Raw genomic sequence first — 18,707 nt, 5'->3', positions numbered from 1 at the left:
GTTTTCACTTGCTGAGCGGAGCGCACAGCCACAGCATCGCCTCCTGGACACGTGGGTGAGGAGCCCCGGCCGAAACTGCACGTGGCCCTGGTGGAAAAACTGATTCAGGTCAAACTCCAGCTTTCAAAGCTTCACACTCTTGCGTAGTGTCAGATGTACTGATTTTTGCTTACATGCTGGAGGTGGTCAAAGTATCCAGCAGCTCTATAACAAGGTTAGAAGTGCTGTGGATGGAGGGTTTTTAACACTACTTGGAGAGTGGGATCATTTACTTTTGGGCCTGTTCAAAGATTTTATTTATGCAAGCGTTACTTAAGCTCCACCTTTGTGGAGAGAGAATCCGACTTTGATAATGAATTTTTAATATATGTCATGGTTCCTGGTTTTAGGAGCATACACCAAGGTTGGAAAAAGAAGTAGCAGAAAGTCACTAATAAAATGAGGGAGCAAAGGAGAAAACAGACAGTGACAAAAATAGGGAGATCATTAAATTAAGGAAGGGTTAGGGAATTCCCTGGGAGTCCAGTGATCAAGACTCTGCACTTACACTGCCAGGGGTGGGTTCAATCCCTGGTCAGGGAACTAAGACCTCACTGCCTTGCAAAAAAAAAAAAAAGCAGGGGGTGGTTAGACTTGAGCTGGGTCTTGTGGGAAGGTTGAGACTTGGATTAATCTCCTGGAAATGGAAAAATAAGGAAATAAGGTGGATTTGTTCAAGCGGGAACTGGTTTATCAACATTTTAAAAAACAGGACCTTGAACGTTGTTTATTCGGACACTTGCCTGGCTGAGAAATGCTCAGGAAGACACATTCTACAACTAGGTCTTGACCACAACTCGGCTAGGGGTTCCCTGTAGCAGTGCCCCCAATAGATCTGCCCATTCCAGAGGTTCCTGGCTTAAACCTACCATCCCCTATGCCCACCCCAATCAAGATTTCTTACAACTGCTTTTCTCAGAGGTTATTATAGCTTTAGAGAGTTCTAGACAGTGCTTTATGTTCATTTAAAAAATGTATGGGAAATTTTTAACATACACAAAAATTGAGAAAACATTTAATGAACCTCTATATAGAATCATCATTCATCTTCAATAGTTATTATGTCCAGTTTTTTTCACTTAGAACCCTGCCCCTGCAAATATAACCTAGCCCTTAATTAACCATTTACAGTTATTATAAAATACTGGCTTTGTTCCCTGTGTTATACAATATATCCTTGTAACTTATTTATTTTATACATAGTTATCTTAATCTGTTAACCCTATCTCACTCCTTCTCCATCCCCTCTCTCTCTTGGTAACTAATAGTTTTCTATATATGTGAGTTCTGTTTCTTCTTTGTCATATTTACTAGTTTATTTTTTTACATTCAACATGTGATATCGTACATGACTTGTCTTTTCTGATATTTTCACTTACGATGATGCCCTCCAAGTCTGTCCATGTTGCAAACACAAACTTTCATCTCTTTTTATGGTTGAGTGGCCCTTCCCTGGCAGCTCAGTGATAAAGAATCCGCTGGCCAATACAGGAGATGCAGGTTTGAACCTGGGGCCAGGAAGATCTCTTGGAGAAGGAAATCACAACCCATTCCAGTATACTTACCTGGGAAATCCTATGGACATAAGAGCCTGGCAGGCTGCAGTCCATGGGGTCACAAGAGTCAGACACTAAATGACAACAAATATTCCATCATATAGATACCGTATCTTCTCTGTATGTTCGTCTGTTGATGGACATGTAGGTTGCTTACATATCTTGGCAATTGTAAATTGATACAGCCACTGTGGAAAGCAATATGGAGATTTCTCAGTACTACTGTGAACACAAGTACATGTGTCTTTTTTTTTAATTTATTTTTTAATTGAAGGAATACATGTATCTTTTTAATTAACATTTTACTTTTCTTTGGATCAATACCAGGAGTGGAATTGATGCATCGTATGGTAGTTCTTTCTTTAGTTTTTTGAGAAAACTCTGTTTTCTCACAACATTTCTTAGTGTTTTCCACAGTGGCTGCACTAATTTATATTCCCACCAACAGTGTAGGAGGGTTCCTTTTTCTCTACACTGTTGCTAACATTTGTTGTTTGAGATTTTTTTGATGATAGATTTCTGAAAGGTGAAAAATGGCTGTTGAGAAAGTGTTGGACTATAGAGAAGGCTGAGCGTTGAAGAGCTGATGCTTTCAAATTGTGGTGCTGAAGACTCGAGAGTCCCTTGGACTGTAAGGACATCAAACCAGTCCATCCTAAAGGAAATCAACCCTGAACATTCATGGGAGGACTGATACTGAAGCTGAAAGCTCCAATACTTCAGCCACCTGATGCAAAGAGCTGACTCATTGGAAAAGACCCTGATGCTGGGAAAGATTGAAGACAAAAGGAGAAGAGGGTGGGAGAGGATGAGATGGTTAGATAGTATCACCAACTCAAGGGACTTGAATTTGAGCAAAGATAGTAGAGGACACAGGAGCCTGGCATGCTGCAGTCCATGGGGTCACAAACAGTTGGATATAACTTAGTGACTGAACAACAAATTCTAAAATATGATACCTCAATGTGTTTTTTAAAATATATATATTTTTTCTTACTTATTTCTTTAGCTGTGCCAGGTCTTAGTTGTGGCATGTGGGGTCTAGTTCCCAGACCAGGGGTCAGACCAGGGCCTCCTGAAATGGGAGCTTGAAGTCTTAACCACTGGACCACCAGAGAAGCCCCTGTTTATTAGTTTTTAACAAAAGGATAACTCTGGGTGCAAAGGGAGGTCATTTCTGTGGTTTGGATGATACTCAGGTTTTGCCCGTGTGTAGACGTGACGGTCTACATGGTGTCAGATTTCATTCTCTTGGGCTCCAAAATCAACGCAGATGGTAACTGCAGCCACAAAGGTAAAAGACGCTTGCTCCTTGGAAGACAAGCTATGACAAACCTAGACGGTGTGTTAAAAAGCAGAGACATCATTTTGCCAACAGAAGTCCGTATTGTCAATGCTGATTTTCCCAATAGTCATGTATGGTTGTGAGAGTTGGACCATAAGGAAGGCTGAGCGCTAAAGAATTGATGCTTTTGAACTGTGGTGTTGGAGAAGACTCTTGAGAGTCCCTTGGACTACAAGGACATCAAACCAGTCCATCCTAAAGGAAATCAACCTTGAATATTCATTGGAAGGACTGGTGCTGAAGCTGAACCTCCAATACTTTGGCCACCTGATGCAAAGAACCGACTCATTGGAAAAGACCCTGATGCTGGGAGAGATTGAGGGCAAGAGGAGAAGGGGACAACAGAGAATGAGATGGTTGGATGGCATCACCGACTCAATGGACATGAGTTTGGGTAACTCTGGGAGTTAGTGATGGACAGGGAGGCTTGACATGCTGCAGTTCATGGGGTCACAAAGAGTTGTACACAACTGAGTGACTAAACAAGACGTGATGTTGGAGTGACCTTGTTTTTGTCTTAATCCATTGTGGTCACAGTCGCCTTGTCAATGTCCTGTGAGATATCCATCACTCACTGCCGCAGGGACAGCTCACGGGGGGAACTCTGGGTGTCAGTGAGTGTATCCCATTCAACAGGAGAGCTCAGCCATGAGTTCCTAGTATCAGGTCAGCTCCTGGAAGTTGAGAGCTGCCGCTTTTCACTTTCTCAAGGTTCCTGGAGAGATGAGGGGAAGGGGAGCTTGGGGACACCTTCTTCTGATCGTCCCATTTCTCTGTGAGATTGAAGCAAGGCTGTCTTGAGAGCTAGGATGCAGGAGAACATCAGGGATCTGAGAGAAGGGAAGGTACCGGAGTACCGGACTGGGATATGCCAGGAGCATTGAGGCTGTCTTGAAGTTCGTGATTCTGACTCGCTGAGACAGCAGGACCGTGATGTTCAGCTGCCCTGTTGTGCAGGGCGGGCTGTGCTTAAGAGGGGAGTCTAAACGGGACTGAAGTTTCTGTCACAAACATGTCACAAGAGCTCTGAATCGTGGCTTTGCATTTTAGTAGCTATGTGACCCCCTCAGATCCTACATCTGTAAAATGGGGGAAATGTCAACACTTCAGAAGTTCATTGTGATGCTTGAATGAGTAAAAAAGTATCAGGTACTTAGGACAGGGCCTGGCTTGAAGAAGCACTCAGTAAGTATGAGCTCTAATGCCATCTTCTCCCTTAATCACAGAATCAACATACAGTCTTTCTGCTTTAGTATTCTAACACTAAGGTCTGGGAAGGTGTATGTGGTGGGAGAAGAGGTGAGAAATCATTCCTTTACTCCTCTGATTAAACAAAATAAGGAGAGAAAGAGGGTAAAGAAACAGACAGAAGGAAATGAAAAGATGAGCAGAATCACTAGGTCTACAGCAAACTTCAGTCTAACAGCATATTCTCAGGGGATCAAGTATTTTGGCATGCGTTTACGGTTTAATACCAAGTGCGTGTGTTTTAAGATAATACCAAGATAATACCTTACAGCTGCCTTTAAAAACAAGATCATAACACATTTTTGATACATAGCAAAATTTTATTAAGAAAATACACACATCTCAGAGTTTTAGATTAACGTATACACACTGCTATATGTAAAATAGATAACCAACAAGGCCCTACTGTATAGCACAGGGAACTATATTCAATATCTTGTCATAACCTCTAAGGGAAAAGAATCTGAAAAAGAATATATGTATATGTAACTGAATCATTGTGCTGTACACCTGAAACTAACACAATGTTGTAATGAACTATATACTTCCATTAAAAAAAGAAAATACACACATTTCAGTAGAACTTATATATCACAAATGAGAAAAAATAGTTCATACCATTAGGAAGTTTTTAGACTGACTCTTGGAAGCATCTGGAATATGTCAATCTGGTATAATACACTCTACACAAGGCTTTCCCCTTAAACTGGTATTTCCATAGGCTATTTCCACAACACTGCTTATTCCAAATACAAAGGTGAGAAAGGGTAATGACTTTTGCTACATGCAACTCCCTTCAAGTCAATAATGAATGCTTCACATGTTACCAAAGGAAATACAATATCAATTGCAAAAACACAGTTTTAATTTCAGTTAATTTTAAAGGTGATTAGACAAAGTTTAATAAAACATTAGGCAGAAATGTTATTGTGTCAAATACTTAACTAAAATAGGCTTCAGAAATTCCTAAATTCCTTATTCTGCATACATTTGATGCTACTATCAATATTTTCCATTATGACATTTTAATGGAAGAAGTTATAGACATGCATATAATAGATATCATTAAAAATACATCTTACAATTCCCAATTCACGTTGACATTGGCAGATGTCAAGATACAAAATGTAGTACAGCAGAAACCAACACAACATTGTTAAGCAACTATAATTTAAAAAAGAAAGTTAAAACAAAATACAAAGTGTTTAAGTGCTACTGAAACAGTGATAGCGGTTGGTGGTTTTTTGAAGATTGGCAGCTGAAAATGTGAGGGAAAATGAGTCACTCAGTCCTGTCCGACTCTTTGCAACCCCATGAGCTATACAGTCCATGGAATTCTCCAGGCCAGAAAACTGGAGCCATTCCCTTCTCCAGGGGATCTTCCCAACCCAGGGATCAAACCCAGGTCTCCTGCATAGAGGGCAGATTTCTTTAACAGCTGAGCTACAAAGGAAGCCCTTTTGTGGTAATTTTTGAAGATTACCAGATCAAAAGATGTTAGTGATCTGGAAGTTTTAGTGTAATTTACTAAATTCAAAACCAGATCTATTGTTTACATTCAGTACTTAAAATGCTTAAGACTAATGGATTAAATAGGTTTATACTGTATTTGAATTATAAATGGGAACAAAGTAAAAAAAAAAAATCACATGAACCAGTAAACCACATGAAAAAGGACCTAAGACTAATCTTACGAGAACAAGTGAAAAATTTTCACTTGAAATAACAGTTCCTAAAAGTAAGGTATTTAAGATCCAGATAAAATCGCCTGTCACAGAGGCCCCTCTTCCCCACTAAGGGCTGAGGTAAGGCATAGCTCTGCCTCTTACCAGCAGAGAACTTGGGCAAATCTTTTAATCTCTCTGTGCATCTGTGTCCTTCTCTGAGAGAGGCTAGTGACAGAAGGTGGTCATGAGGATTAAGTATGCTGCCTCATGTAAGATGCTTAGAACAGTGACCAGCAGACTAGGTGCTATCCATAAAATTTAGTTTATCATCATCTGCTAACTGAACATACCTGATGTGTTGGTGATAATTCAGTGACTATGTAGGAATCAACGATTTGCTAGAATGACACTTAAAATTAGGAAAGTCAAGGAGAACAGTTCTCCCAGAACATAAAAGGACATACTGAAAACTGGGGAATAAATACCCATTAATTTCCCCTTTGTCTTAAAACTTTTAAGTGTGCTGATTGTAGGGGTAATTTCCCATAAAGCAAAGTAGCAAATACATCTTTATCTGGGAAAAACAGGCTTGATTAAATAGCCACATCAAAGAAAGAGTGAGTTTACTGGCAAAAAGCTGTTACAGAAAGATGCAAAGCATCCAAGTCACGTGACTTAAATTTGTGTATTTTATGTCACTGAACTATGCACACATTTCCAGACCTTTTTCTCCTTGAGAGGCACTGTCTTCCGTATCCATGTAAGGAAAATAATTATTGTTTTAAAATCTAATCACTGGTTTATCTGAGTAACTCCTGGCAAGGATTAAGGGAATTATGCAATAAGAATCGTGTCCTAATTAGGCCCAGTTGAATTTATAAAATTCGGAACAAAGCATTGAGCTTTTTCTCCACTTCTATTCTTGATTTCAGATGAGGGGTAAGGTTTCTGTAGTAAAACTGTCTTGATCATTTTAAATATTATGTATGTTACTCTTATTTAGCTTGTCTGTGGAGGACTGATATTTTTAAAATCTGGATGAACATCGAAATGCCAGTCATACATCGGTTGAGAGCCGAAGTAGACAAGGAGTATCTCTGCCGTTTTCTATAAAGTCAGCAATACACGTGTACCTACCTTGGCTGGAAATATGATATTGGTGCTACTTCACTAGGACAGTCCCTTTAAGTGGAATCCCAGTAGAGAGCTTTGAGCTTTATATTAATGTTCTCCAGTATTCTGTATGCTCAGCAGAGCTGATTCTGATTCGGTCAATTTAACAGAACCCTGGAGCTGTTCTGGGCTTGAAGAGGTTATTTTTGAGGCATACTGAATGGGCTTGGGAAAAGCAACAGCAGCGTCCAGATGAAATGCTTTTCCTAAGGCAAGAGTTTTCCCACTACCCTGCCATCCCCCTTGGGCTTTTTCAGTAATCTGAGAGTAAATAATGCTCCATGCCCCTCAATAACTATTATGCTTTGGTCTTAATTCATTAGCAACTCCTTTGCAAAGGAAAATGTGGAATCTTATTTCTCCAGAGGCTGATAATTTAGAGAAAGAAAAGACAAAAGATAGGGTAAGTTATATCATAAAACAAATAATAATAGAACAAATATCTACTTGATAATCTTTTATAAGTGAAAAACTAGTTGCTAGGTTTTACTTAACAAAGTATATTAATCTAATTAAGAACTGAACAATGTTCTAATTACATATTTTCAGAAGCAGCTGTTTAAAAGTTTTTTATTTTTGTTCTTATGAACATCCTATATAGGTTATACATAACAAAAGCAGATGAAACAAATTTGGTCTAAGAACAGAATTTCAGTTTTCTTTTCCAGAGACAGCATATACTATCTGAGCACTTAAACACACACTACACTCAGGACTCAGGAGCAGTGTCACACACATGTCCTTTGCACAGCAGCATGGGCACCCCTGGGAGATTATCTGAAGTGCAGAATCTCAGGCCCCATCTCAGGCCCGCTGCGTCAGCAGGAGGGTCGGTTAGCTCCCCGCGACCACCCAGCTCCTGGTGCTGGTGGTGTAGGGCCCTTAGAGGAGGGGCCAGAGGCATCTGCATTTTAAAACTTCACAGTAATTTGGTGGCCACTCCTGGTTAAGAATCCATCCCTTAAAAATTTTTTTAACTAAAATCTTTGACATTTTCCCATTATAGTCAATAAACCTTTACCCTCACTCGCTATCCAATTTGTTTCACAGTACAGGTGATAGGTCATTCCAGATTCGAAAAACATGCATTCTCACTTTTCCCTACTAAATAATTTGACAGCCTGATCTACAGAATTTCTTCAAAAGAACGAAAATAACTGTCCATTCCTATTAGGTTCAAATGGTTCTTTTCCAATTTGTTGCCATGATGCCACCCCTCCCCCTACCACCATGATGATAGTTCCTGCCTGTATTCTTGGCTTAAATAATAAAACATTTTAATTTACATCCAAAAATTGTTATGTGTTGAAATTCTGGTTCGTAAATAACACATAATGAGAGTAGGCAGCTTTTATTCTGTCTTATTTGAATAAGCAGGCTATATGCCATTTAGCCTTGCTTTCTCCTTAAAATATTTCCATGTATACTGTATTAGACACATTTGAATAAGCAAACATCTGAGTAAAATTACTTTAATTTTGCATTTTCCTGTCTTCAAGAAGAATTGATTGAAAAAACAGGTCTGTAATTATTTTACTTGTAATGTTAAACTAAAATCAAGATTTCACAGAGAATATTTTTGTGGATGATTTTGACAAAGGTAACATGATAACCATAAGCCTTTCATCTTTAATTGAGGAAAACAGTGATCTGACTGTTTATTTTACCAAACAGATAAAACATACCTGATTTTACTCATCTGTTAAGTATATTTAACCAACTGCATTTTTCCATACTCAAAATGGCAATGCCGCATTCTTAAAACATTGAATTACATTCACAATTACTATGACTCAATTAATCTCTACCTATTAGGTAAAAGGAAACAGGAACATAAAAATGAAGCCCTTCTATCCCCTCCAGAATATTACATCTAACGTATCAAGGACTATGGAGGGAAACTTCAAACAATGTGCACATTGATATGCAGCCATGAATAATTTTTTATAGTTTATCTTGTAAAATGGGCATTTTAAAGTTTTGTTTGTTGCCCCAAAGCAACTATGTTAGGGTTATATATAGCAAGACTACTTCTCAAAATGTTTGGGATTTTCCTTTAGAACTCTCCAATGTATAAGCCACATAAAAAAATTGATTTGACTAGGTAGTTATTACCCATGTCACTGGGACTAAAAATGACATTTACTGGTCTAAACACCTATTCACTCCCACTTAGCTCTAAATTAATTTTGGTGATTTCAAAAAATTAAATCCATCTTCAATGGAGAAGGAGTTAGTTATTACTACTAATGATATTTAAAGGAACGTATCATAGGAACATTCCAAAATTATCTCAATAAAGACCATCACTACTGGAATAAGGGTATAGATTCACGTAGATGAGTCTAAATGTGACTCATTTAGATGGGAAACACATGGTCAATTTGTTAAAAATCACTTGTCAAAAATCATAATTTATGAAGTCTACCTATACCCTGTTCTTTAGAATCAGGAGAAAATGAAAATGTGTTCTTCATAATAAGCAAACCTAAATTTCTAGTTATGCAATAAAAATATCATAATTAAAGCAATTAAATTTAAGATATTACCTTTATTTTACAAAATTACACTGTGATTTTCACACACTGTTGAAAACAATGACTATTTAATTTGTCGAAAGGCAGCAATACTTCCTGTTTCACTTTATAATTAAGCTTCAGTTTAGTCCCAGAAAATAAATAATAGGGTAGATTTTTCTGTATCTGTCTACTGGAAAGGCATTTCAGAGGATGAAGGTCAAATAAAGCAGATATAAAAAGATATTTTTAGATGCTGACAACTTGTCCTTAGAATTTGGTTAAATTTGGCTTCTTCTCAAAATTCTGTACTCATATCCACAGAAGTAAATTTCTATTTTAGTAGCCCTACAAGAACTGGACAAGGGATTTTTAGCTGTAGTAGTAACTAGCAAATATTTTGCTAAGAGTGAACAAGAGCACAAGTGAAGACATTCACAAGAACATTTTTAATATCTCTGATATGACGTGAGCTACAAACGAGAGTAAAAGCATTATGGTCATTTGATTGCAGGGTGCAGGTGGGCAGAGTAGTCAACACATCCACCCTGGTACAGAAGTGTGGATTCATGGGCAAAAATAAAGTGGAGGGGGGAGTTAAACAGAAAAAAGCATGAATTTAAGAACATTCTCTCTTTCTGTCTGAAAAAAAGGAGCTCCCTGATGCATGGAAAGTATCAGTGGTGTGCTTCTATTCTGTTATGGGGGGAGGGTGCGCCGCAGCCTCTGGCCACTCATACACATCGGGCAGCAGGGAATCGTACTCGCTTCGCCATATTCTTTCTCTAATGTATTTGGCCTTGTCCTCAGGTTCTGGGTATCGGAAAGCCATTTTATTAGCATACAGGTATTCTGTAACCTGAAAAATAATAAGATTACTGTATGGCTCTGAGTATTAACCTATTTAAAAGAAAAGGTATTATTAAATCACAAAGTAATGAATTTGGAAGGATGGTGTTTTTTTCAAAAGAAAAAATAACATTACTTGGACTCACTTCAAAACATTCAGAAACTATTAGAAGATTAAAAATATCTGCACTCTTACCATAAGTTTGATATGCTTTAAAGTGACTTTAAAGTTCCCCTTGCCCTGAAATATCAACATTTCCTTGACACTGCAGTAACCTTCCGCTTATCGTGTACGGGTCCAGCAGACCTGCTTGGGTAGCCTGCCCTGCCTATGTCCTTTCCCACAGCCCTGCTGAGATGTGTGTGGGAGACTCGACTTCCTGGTCACAGCTGACGGGGCTAGGGTGAAAATCTAACCCAAGTGAGCCAGGTGTTTTTGCTCTACAATTTCGATGAAAGGACACAGAAATTATTACAAACCAGGTGTTGGACACTAGAACTATAAGGTCAAGTAAAGTAAGGACTGGAACCTGTACATGGTAATAACTCAGCACCACCATCACTGAGTGTCAGGCATGTTTTTATGTGCTTTCCATGGGTATCTCATTTAACCCTCCCAAGAACCCTATCAGTTCAGTTCAGTTCAGTCGCTCAGTCGTGTCCGACTCTTTGTGACCCCATGAATCACAGCACACCAGGCCTCCCTGTCCATCACCAACTCCCGGAGTTCACCCCAGACTCACGTCTATCGAGTCAGTGATGTCATCCAGCCATCTCCTCCTCTGTCGTCCCCTTCTCCTCCTGCCCCCAATCCCTCCCAGCATCAGAGTCTTTTCCAATGAGTCAACTCTTCGCATGAGGTGGCCAAAGTACTGGAGTTTCAGCTTTAGCATCATTCCTTCCAAAGAAATGCCAGGGCTGATCTCCTTCAGAATGGACTGGTTGGATCTCCTTGCAGTCCAAGGGACTCTCAAGAGTCTTCTCCAACACCACAGTTCAAAAGCATCAATTCTTCGGTGCTCAGCCTTCTTCGCAATACAACTCTCACATCCATACATGACCACAGGAAAAACCATAGCCTTGACTAGACAGACCTTTGTTGGCAAAGTAATGTTTCTGCTTTTGAATATGCTGTCTAGGTTGGTCATAACTTTCCTTCCAAGGAGTAAGCATCTTTTAATTTCATGGCTGCAATCACTATCTGCAGTGATTTTGGAGCCCAAAAAAATAAAGTCTGATACTGTTTCCACTGTTATTATTATTCTCATTTTATACATGAGAACAACAAAGTCTGAGGAGTTTAAGTAACTTGCCCAAGGTATTTAAAGTGAGAAATATGTTTCAAGCCCACAGCATTCTGAGACTAGACCGCAGACCACCCTAAAAAGTTAAGTTAGGTACTTCATACCTAAACTGGCTTGAATGAATTTCTGATCTTTGTAGCAAGCCACACACCATGACTGGTGGTAAAGATAAACCCTCTGAGTCTTAGTTATGTTGTAAAATGAGGCAGAATGAAAAAGCTTCCTCACAGGGTAGCACAGTGTCTATCATATAGATAAGTTCGGAAGTTATGGTCTAACTTTAAAAAGAATGTAGTGATACATGATAGAAAAAAAATTTTTTTTTCAAACAATTATGTCTCCTCCTCTAATTTTCATTCTAAATGATGATTACTATTAGTTCTTTCAGTTTTCTAAAAGAAATATTTAAGGAAAAATGATGGTTATTAAAGGTAATCCTTGGTCTTAGGATGATGCTTAAGAATTGATGCTTTTGAACTGTGGTGTTAGAGAAGACTCTTGAGAGTCCCTTGGACTGCAAAGAGATCCAACCAGTCCATTCTGAAGGAGATCAGCCCTGGCATTTCTTTGGAAGGAATGATGCTAAAGCTGAAACTCCAGTACTTTGGCCACCTCATGTGAAGAGTGGACTCATTGGAAAAGACTCTGATGCTGGGAGGGATTGGGGGGATTGGGGGCAGGAGGAAAAGGGGACGACAGAGGAGGAGATGGCTGGATGGCATCACTGACTCGATGGATGTGAGGCTGGGTAAACTCCAGGAGTTGGTGATGGACAAGGAGGCCTGGCATGCTGCGATTCATGGGGTCGCAAAGAGTCGAACACAACTGAGCGACTGAACTGAACTGAACTGAACTGAACTTGGTCTTAGGAGCTCACTCTCATGATATTTTGTGATGGAAAATGTGTCAAATTCCGCTGACCCTCAAACAACAAGGGTTTGAACTGCACAGGTCCACTTATATGTGAATTTCTTTTACTAAATATATACCACGGGATTCCCAGTTGGTTGAATTTGTGGATGCAGAACCTCAGACCCTGAGGACCAACAGTAAGGTAATATGTAGATTTTCAGCTGCGCAGAGAGTCAGCAGCTAACTTTCACATTGTTCAAGGGTCACCTGTATTGTCTAGTCTTTTGTAGGAAACATGTCTGTATTCACAGGAAAGACTAGGGGCAGGGCCAAGGAGGTTGCACAGATATCCAACAGGTGACCAGTGGCTATGTGGAGCTGCCCGGTAGCCTTGGGTAGCATTGGGGGATAGACACAAAGCACTGTCTACTCTCCTGATCCCCTGGCTCCATAAAAGGAAAACCTTAGGACACAGAAGGAGGAAGAGGGGGAAGAGACACAATCCTGGGGGCTCTGCTCCCATACCACCCCCAAGCACAGATCTTCTTCCTTATATATTACGTTTCATGTGCACATACTAGTAATCTAATTGACTGGTATCTTCCAAAATCTGTCCCACCTATAACACTCTAAAGTTGAACTCTATTCATCTAAATGCTGGGCTCTAAGTTCTTCAGTTGTTTTACAATAGTATTCAGAGTCCTAAACCTGGCGTTTGTGCATCTGTACAGCCAGTCTTAATTTCAAATCTTACCTAATGCCTTTTTCCCATCTATATTCTAGACTCCAGGTCAACTGAATTGATTATTTCCTAGGCATATCATTCTTTATCAATTTCCAATCTTTGCTTATTTTATGAGTATTAATATAATGCAACAATAACATTAATACTCAAAGGGGTAAAATCTTACGATCATCAGCATTTAAGTTGAAAGTGCAATTGATAAATTCTACACCTAATCCTGATATTTATGAAAATCTGGGAGCTTCCTGGTGGCCTAGTGGAACAGAGGCCTGGGTTCACTCCCTGGTTGGGGTGCTGAGATCCCACAAGCCATGCAGAGCAGCCAAAAATAAAAAAGAAAATCTTAGTAAACAGTAGGAACATAAGCCTACTTCTTCAAAAAGATTTTAAAAGTACTTATTTCAATCCTTATTAAAATACTAGGATGTGTGCCCTTATCAACTCAATTATTTAAAACTGCTCTTACATAGCAAGTGACTTAGTAAAATAGGGAAAAAGTGAGTTATATACATTAAAAAACAGTCATTTTCAGATAATTCACAACTCAACAATTGCAAAAGAATTAACTTAGTTCAACAAAGAACCCTGTTATCAAATAAATACCTTCCCTATATATTAGACATGACCAGTGAGGAAATATATATGGAAAGGGAAAATGTTATTTTAAAGGATAACGAAAATTTTGAATATCTATGAAAATAAGTAATAGGAAACATGCCACATTTCAATGAAGAAAACAACAAAATTATACTGAAAAACTTAGAGAAAAACCTTAGTAAATGGAGAGAGAGATATCGAATAGGGAAGAGTCAATACAGACAGACCCAATTTCACCAATTTATAAATGTGACATAGTCTCAGTTTGAAGGGTTTTGAATTAAAAAAACTGACTCAAAAATTCATCCAAAAGAATAAAAAGGTCAGAATAGAAAGAAAATCCTGAAAAAACCATAATGATGGTTTCATATGTATAATGGGTAGTATCAAATAGCAAACATTATTAAACGAAAACAGTGCCTAATAATAGGCAAATATGGTCACAACAGACTCTAGTAAAGGAACCAATGTTTGTTTTTATGTTAACAAGAGTAGCATTCCCAGTCAGTTGGTGCTGAGACAACTGGTTAACTTTTCAGGAAAGAATGTTTCTCTGTCTCATATCATACACTAAAATCTCAGAGGGATTAAAAAGTTTTATGTTAAAAAAAAAAAAGTTTTATGTTATTAGAAAATACAGGTAGACGTTTATGACTTTGGAGAGGGAGAAAGCATCAACATCCACAGGAGGTAAGAAAACAATCCATAAACGGATCATTCCATTAAAAAAAGTGTGAAAAATGGCACTAAGTTAAAGTAAATGACAAAGGGGAAAATACCTACAGCACAGAAAACAGAAGGATCATTACCCTTACTGTTTAAAGAGCCTACTGTTAGAAAGTAGAAGACAAATACAGAAGGAATACTATTGTTCAATAAAAACAAAAATATTCAATTTAATAAAGTAAATGCTTTAAATGAAAGTAACATGTGCAATTAAAAAAGTAATTCTAAGTATTGGCAGAATACATTCCTATCTAACAGGGCAGTATAAATCAATACTTTTTTTCTGAAAAATCATTTGGCAATGTTTATCAGAAGCCTTAACATGTCAATCCTTTGTTCTTATGATGAGAAATTTACCTTAAGAAAAAATGATCACAAATGCATATAAAGACTTATTTAAGGATGTTCATTGTAATATTATCTAAGGATGTTCACTATAATATTACCTGAGGATGTTCACTGTAATATTGTCTGAGAATGTTCACTATAATATCATCTAAGGATATTCACTATAATATTATTTCTAGTGAAACAGAAGATGCTTAAATGTCCCCCAAAACAGAGAAATGGTTAAACAAATTATGATCTAACAACAAAGAGAATTCCACAAATATTAGTGCTCCTAAGAATTATTATTGATTTACATACTATACTTACAATATATTAAGTGGAAACAAAGCAGTGAGGAACCAGTTTTAAAAACAGGCACAGGTGACTACACATGTGTGCATTTTATATGTTTGTGGGAAGGAAAAAAAGACTAGAAGGCATCAAAGCCGACTTACATTCTGGTAGTAAGAATATGAGCAACCTAAAATTTCTTGTTTGCCCTCTCTAAATGTTCCCAATTTTTCTCGAACCTGTGTTAGTTGTGTAAAAACACCATTAAAATTTCTGTGAAGAGGTATAAATTATTACTTACTTTAATAGCAATGTTAATAGAAACTTCCTGAATATTAGAAAGTGGTGGGTAAAGTCTCCCCTGAGCCAGCTCTTTATCTGTCAACTGACTTGTCAGAGCCTGAAGAGAAAGAAAATAATTTCATTTTTGTTTGCATAAATAACAGAGTAATAAGGACAAATGAAATGGGAAAAGGGTTGGGGGAACAGAGAATAATTCTCTGTTATTCTTGTTTCTAGCAGGAATACACTTAATCCACTGCAGAAATTAAAACTGCTTTCCACTAAACAGTAAATATTTAGATTTGGCTGCCGTCTATGGGGTCGCACAGAGTCGGACACGACTGAAGCGACTTAGCAGCAGCAGCAGCAAAGACTTTTAATCATATTTAGAGACATTTTATCTGTGCTATCACTTATGTAACCTTCAGATATGTATAATACAGGTAGAGTATGTATGAAAGGATTCACAGCTTGCAATTAAACACTGGAAAAATCATGGTAAATTAATTTTATGTAGAAGAAGAAGGTATATCAAAAAAACAATGGATGAGTCATTTCCTTTTCATTCATAAGGCAGATTTAACTCATTCTCTGTTTTTAAGATAAATTCATTTTTATAATTCATCCTTTATAAAATAACCAAACAATATTTAAAACACTTAACCTTTGCAGCTTCCAGGAACACATGGTCACTAATATGCCGGGTGTTACAGAGAATAACAGCTAAAGCCACACCTGGAATACATTTAAAATAGTTTTTTTAGTAAGGTCACTTCAAATTATGAAAGGAGTGAAATAAAATTCCTAGATTTAAACCAAATTAATGGTAAGGCATCCCTCCCCCAAACAACCTATCTGAAAAAACAAAGCAGCCAAGAGAAAACAGAAATCTGAGTACTAAAATCAAATGATCTTTAACTATTACAATTCTCATTTACTAGAAAAAATAATTTTAGAAATATCAAATGGCTTTTCGCAATTTAGTTTTCACATTTATCAAATTTACAAATGTATATAATTCATCAACAGTTGTTACAAAAACATTAATTCCCAGTCCATCTCTAATCCTCTATTTCTTGCTCTACAGAGGTGACTGTTTTTAATTCTCTTAGCTGATTATTTTATTAGTTTGGTGCAAAAATAACTGCAGTTTTGCATTGTTGAATTTTGCCATTTGATATTGGAATACATTCTTAAGTAAATGTGATCATGTTATATATAGTTTTAATGTACATTTTTTGCTTTTTTTTTTGCTAATGACTTATTACTTGCTGTTTATTTTATATTTATTTCAAACTACAGAAATGATATTATACAAAAAGCAAATTCAAGTGATTTTTTATTCGAGTTCAAAATGGATTGTAAAGCAGTAGAGACAACTCACAACATCAACAATACATTTGGCCCAGGAACTGCTAACGAATGTACAGTGTAGTGGCAGTTCAAGAAATTTTGCAAAGGAGACAAGAGCCTTGAAGATGAGAAGCATAGTGGCCAGCCACCAGAAGTCGACAACAACCAACTGAGAGCAATCATCGAAGGTGATCCTCTCACAGCTACACAAGAAGTTGCCGAAGAACATCGACCATTCTACGGTCATTCAGCATTTGAAGCACATTGGACAGGTGAACACAGATCAGTAAGTGGGTTCCTCCTGAGCTGACTAAAAATGAAAAAACATAGTCATTTGGAAGTGTCACTTTCTCTTACTCTACGCAACAACAACAAACCATTTCTCGATTGGATTGTGACATGTCACAAAAAGTAGATTTTATGGCAGAAAGTGAAGAAGAACGAAAGAGCCTCTTGATGAAAGTGAAAAAGTTGGCTTAAAGCTCAACATTCAGAAAACAAAGATCATGGCATCCGGTCCCATCACTTCATGGCAAACAGATGGGGAAACAGTGGAAACAGTGACTGACTTTATTTTGGGGGGCTCCAAAATCACTGCAGATGGTGATTGCAGCTGTGAAATTAAAAGACGCTTACTCCTTGGAAGGAAAGTTATGACCAACCTAGGCAACATATTAAAAAGCAGAGACAATACTTTGCCAATGAAGGTTCGTCTAGTCAAGGCTATGGTTTTTCCAGTGGTCATGTATGGACGTGAGAGCTGGACTATAAAGAAAGCTGAGCGCCGAAGAATTGATGCTTTAGAATTGTGGTGTTGGAGAAGACTCTTGAGAGTCCCTTGGACTTCAAGGAGATCCAACCAGTCCATCCTAAAGGAGATCAGTCCTGGGTGTTCATTGGAAAGACTGATGTTGAAGCTGAAAAACTCCAATATTTTGGCCACCTGATGTGAAGAGCTGACTCACTGGAAAAGACCCTGCTGTTGGGAAAGATTGAGGGCAGGAGGACAAGGGGACGACAGAGATGAGATGGTTGGATGGCCTCACCTACTCAATGGATGTGAGTTTGGGTAAACTCCGGGAGTTGGTGATGGACAGGGAGGCCTGGCGTGCTGCGGTTCATGGGGTTTCAAAGAGTAGGACATGACTGAGCAACTGAACTGAACTGATACAACAGGCGATGACCAGCTCTGTGCTTGGATAGAGAAGAAGCTCCAAAGCATTTCCCAAAGCCAAACGTGCACCAAAAAAAGGTTATGGTCAGTGTTTGGTGGTTTGCTGCCCCTATTATAGGGTTCTAAATCCTGGTGAAACCATTACATCTGAAAAGTATGCTCAGCAAATCAATGAGATGCACCGAAAACTGCAACGTCTGCAACCAGCCTTGGTCAACAGAAAGGGCCCAATGTTTCTCATAATGCCCAACTGCACGTCATACAGACAACGCTTCGAAATTGAATGAATTGGGCTATAAAGTTTTGCCTCATCCACCATGTTCTCCTGACCTCTTCTCAACTGACTACCACTTCTTCAAGCATCTCAACAACTTTTTGCAGAGAAAACCAGCTTCCATAATCAGCAGGAGGCAGAAAATGCTTTCTGAGAGTTCATCAAATCTGAAAGCACGGATTTTTATGCTACAAGAATAAACAAACTTCTCATTGGCAAAATGTGTTCATTGTAGCGGTTTCTATTTTGATTAATAAATATGTATTTGAACCTAGTTATGTGCATGTGCACTCAGTCGTGTCCGGCTCTTTGTGACCCGCCAGGCTCCTTTGTCCATGGGATTCTTCTCTAGGCGAGAACACTGGAGTGGGTTCATTTTCTTCTCC

General features: G+C 38.2%; 1 protein-coding gene across 2 annotated transcripts in view; it reads right to left on the bottom strand.

The window, feature by feature from the left end:
* Nucleotides 1–7,581: 7,581 nt before the first annotated feature.
* The window catches only part of ME2 (malic enzyme 2), a 58,294-nt gene continuing 47,168 nt past the window's right edge, over nt 7,582–18,707 (bottom strand). For both annotated transcript variants that reach the window (XM_070361509.1, XM_005896909.3), the window contains 3 exons: nt 16,185–16,255; nt 15,540–15,638; nt 7,582–10,403 (listed from right to left, as the gene is read on the bottom strand). In XM_070361509.1, the coding sequence (XP_070217610.1) occupies nt 10,236–10,403; nt 15,540–15,638; nt 16,185–16,255 (338 nt within the window). In that variant the 3' untranslated portion in view covers nt 7,582–10,235. The remainder of the gene's footprint in view (nt 10,404–15,539; nt 15,639–16,184; nt 16,256–18,707) is intronic.

The sequence above is a fragment of the Bos mutus genome, chromosome 24 (assembly GCF_027580195.1).
Source record: "Bos mutus isolate GX-2022 chromosome 24, NWIPB_WYAK_1.1, whole genome shotgun sequence".
NCBI lineage: Eukaryota > Metazoa > Chordata > Mammalia > Artiodactyla > Bovidae > Bos > Bos mutus.
The sequence above is the reverse complement of the archived record's forward strand: the minus strand, read 5'-3'. Positions and strand labels throughout refer to the sequence as shown.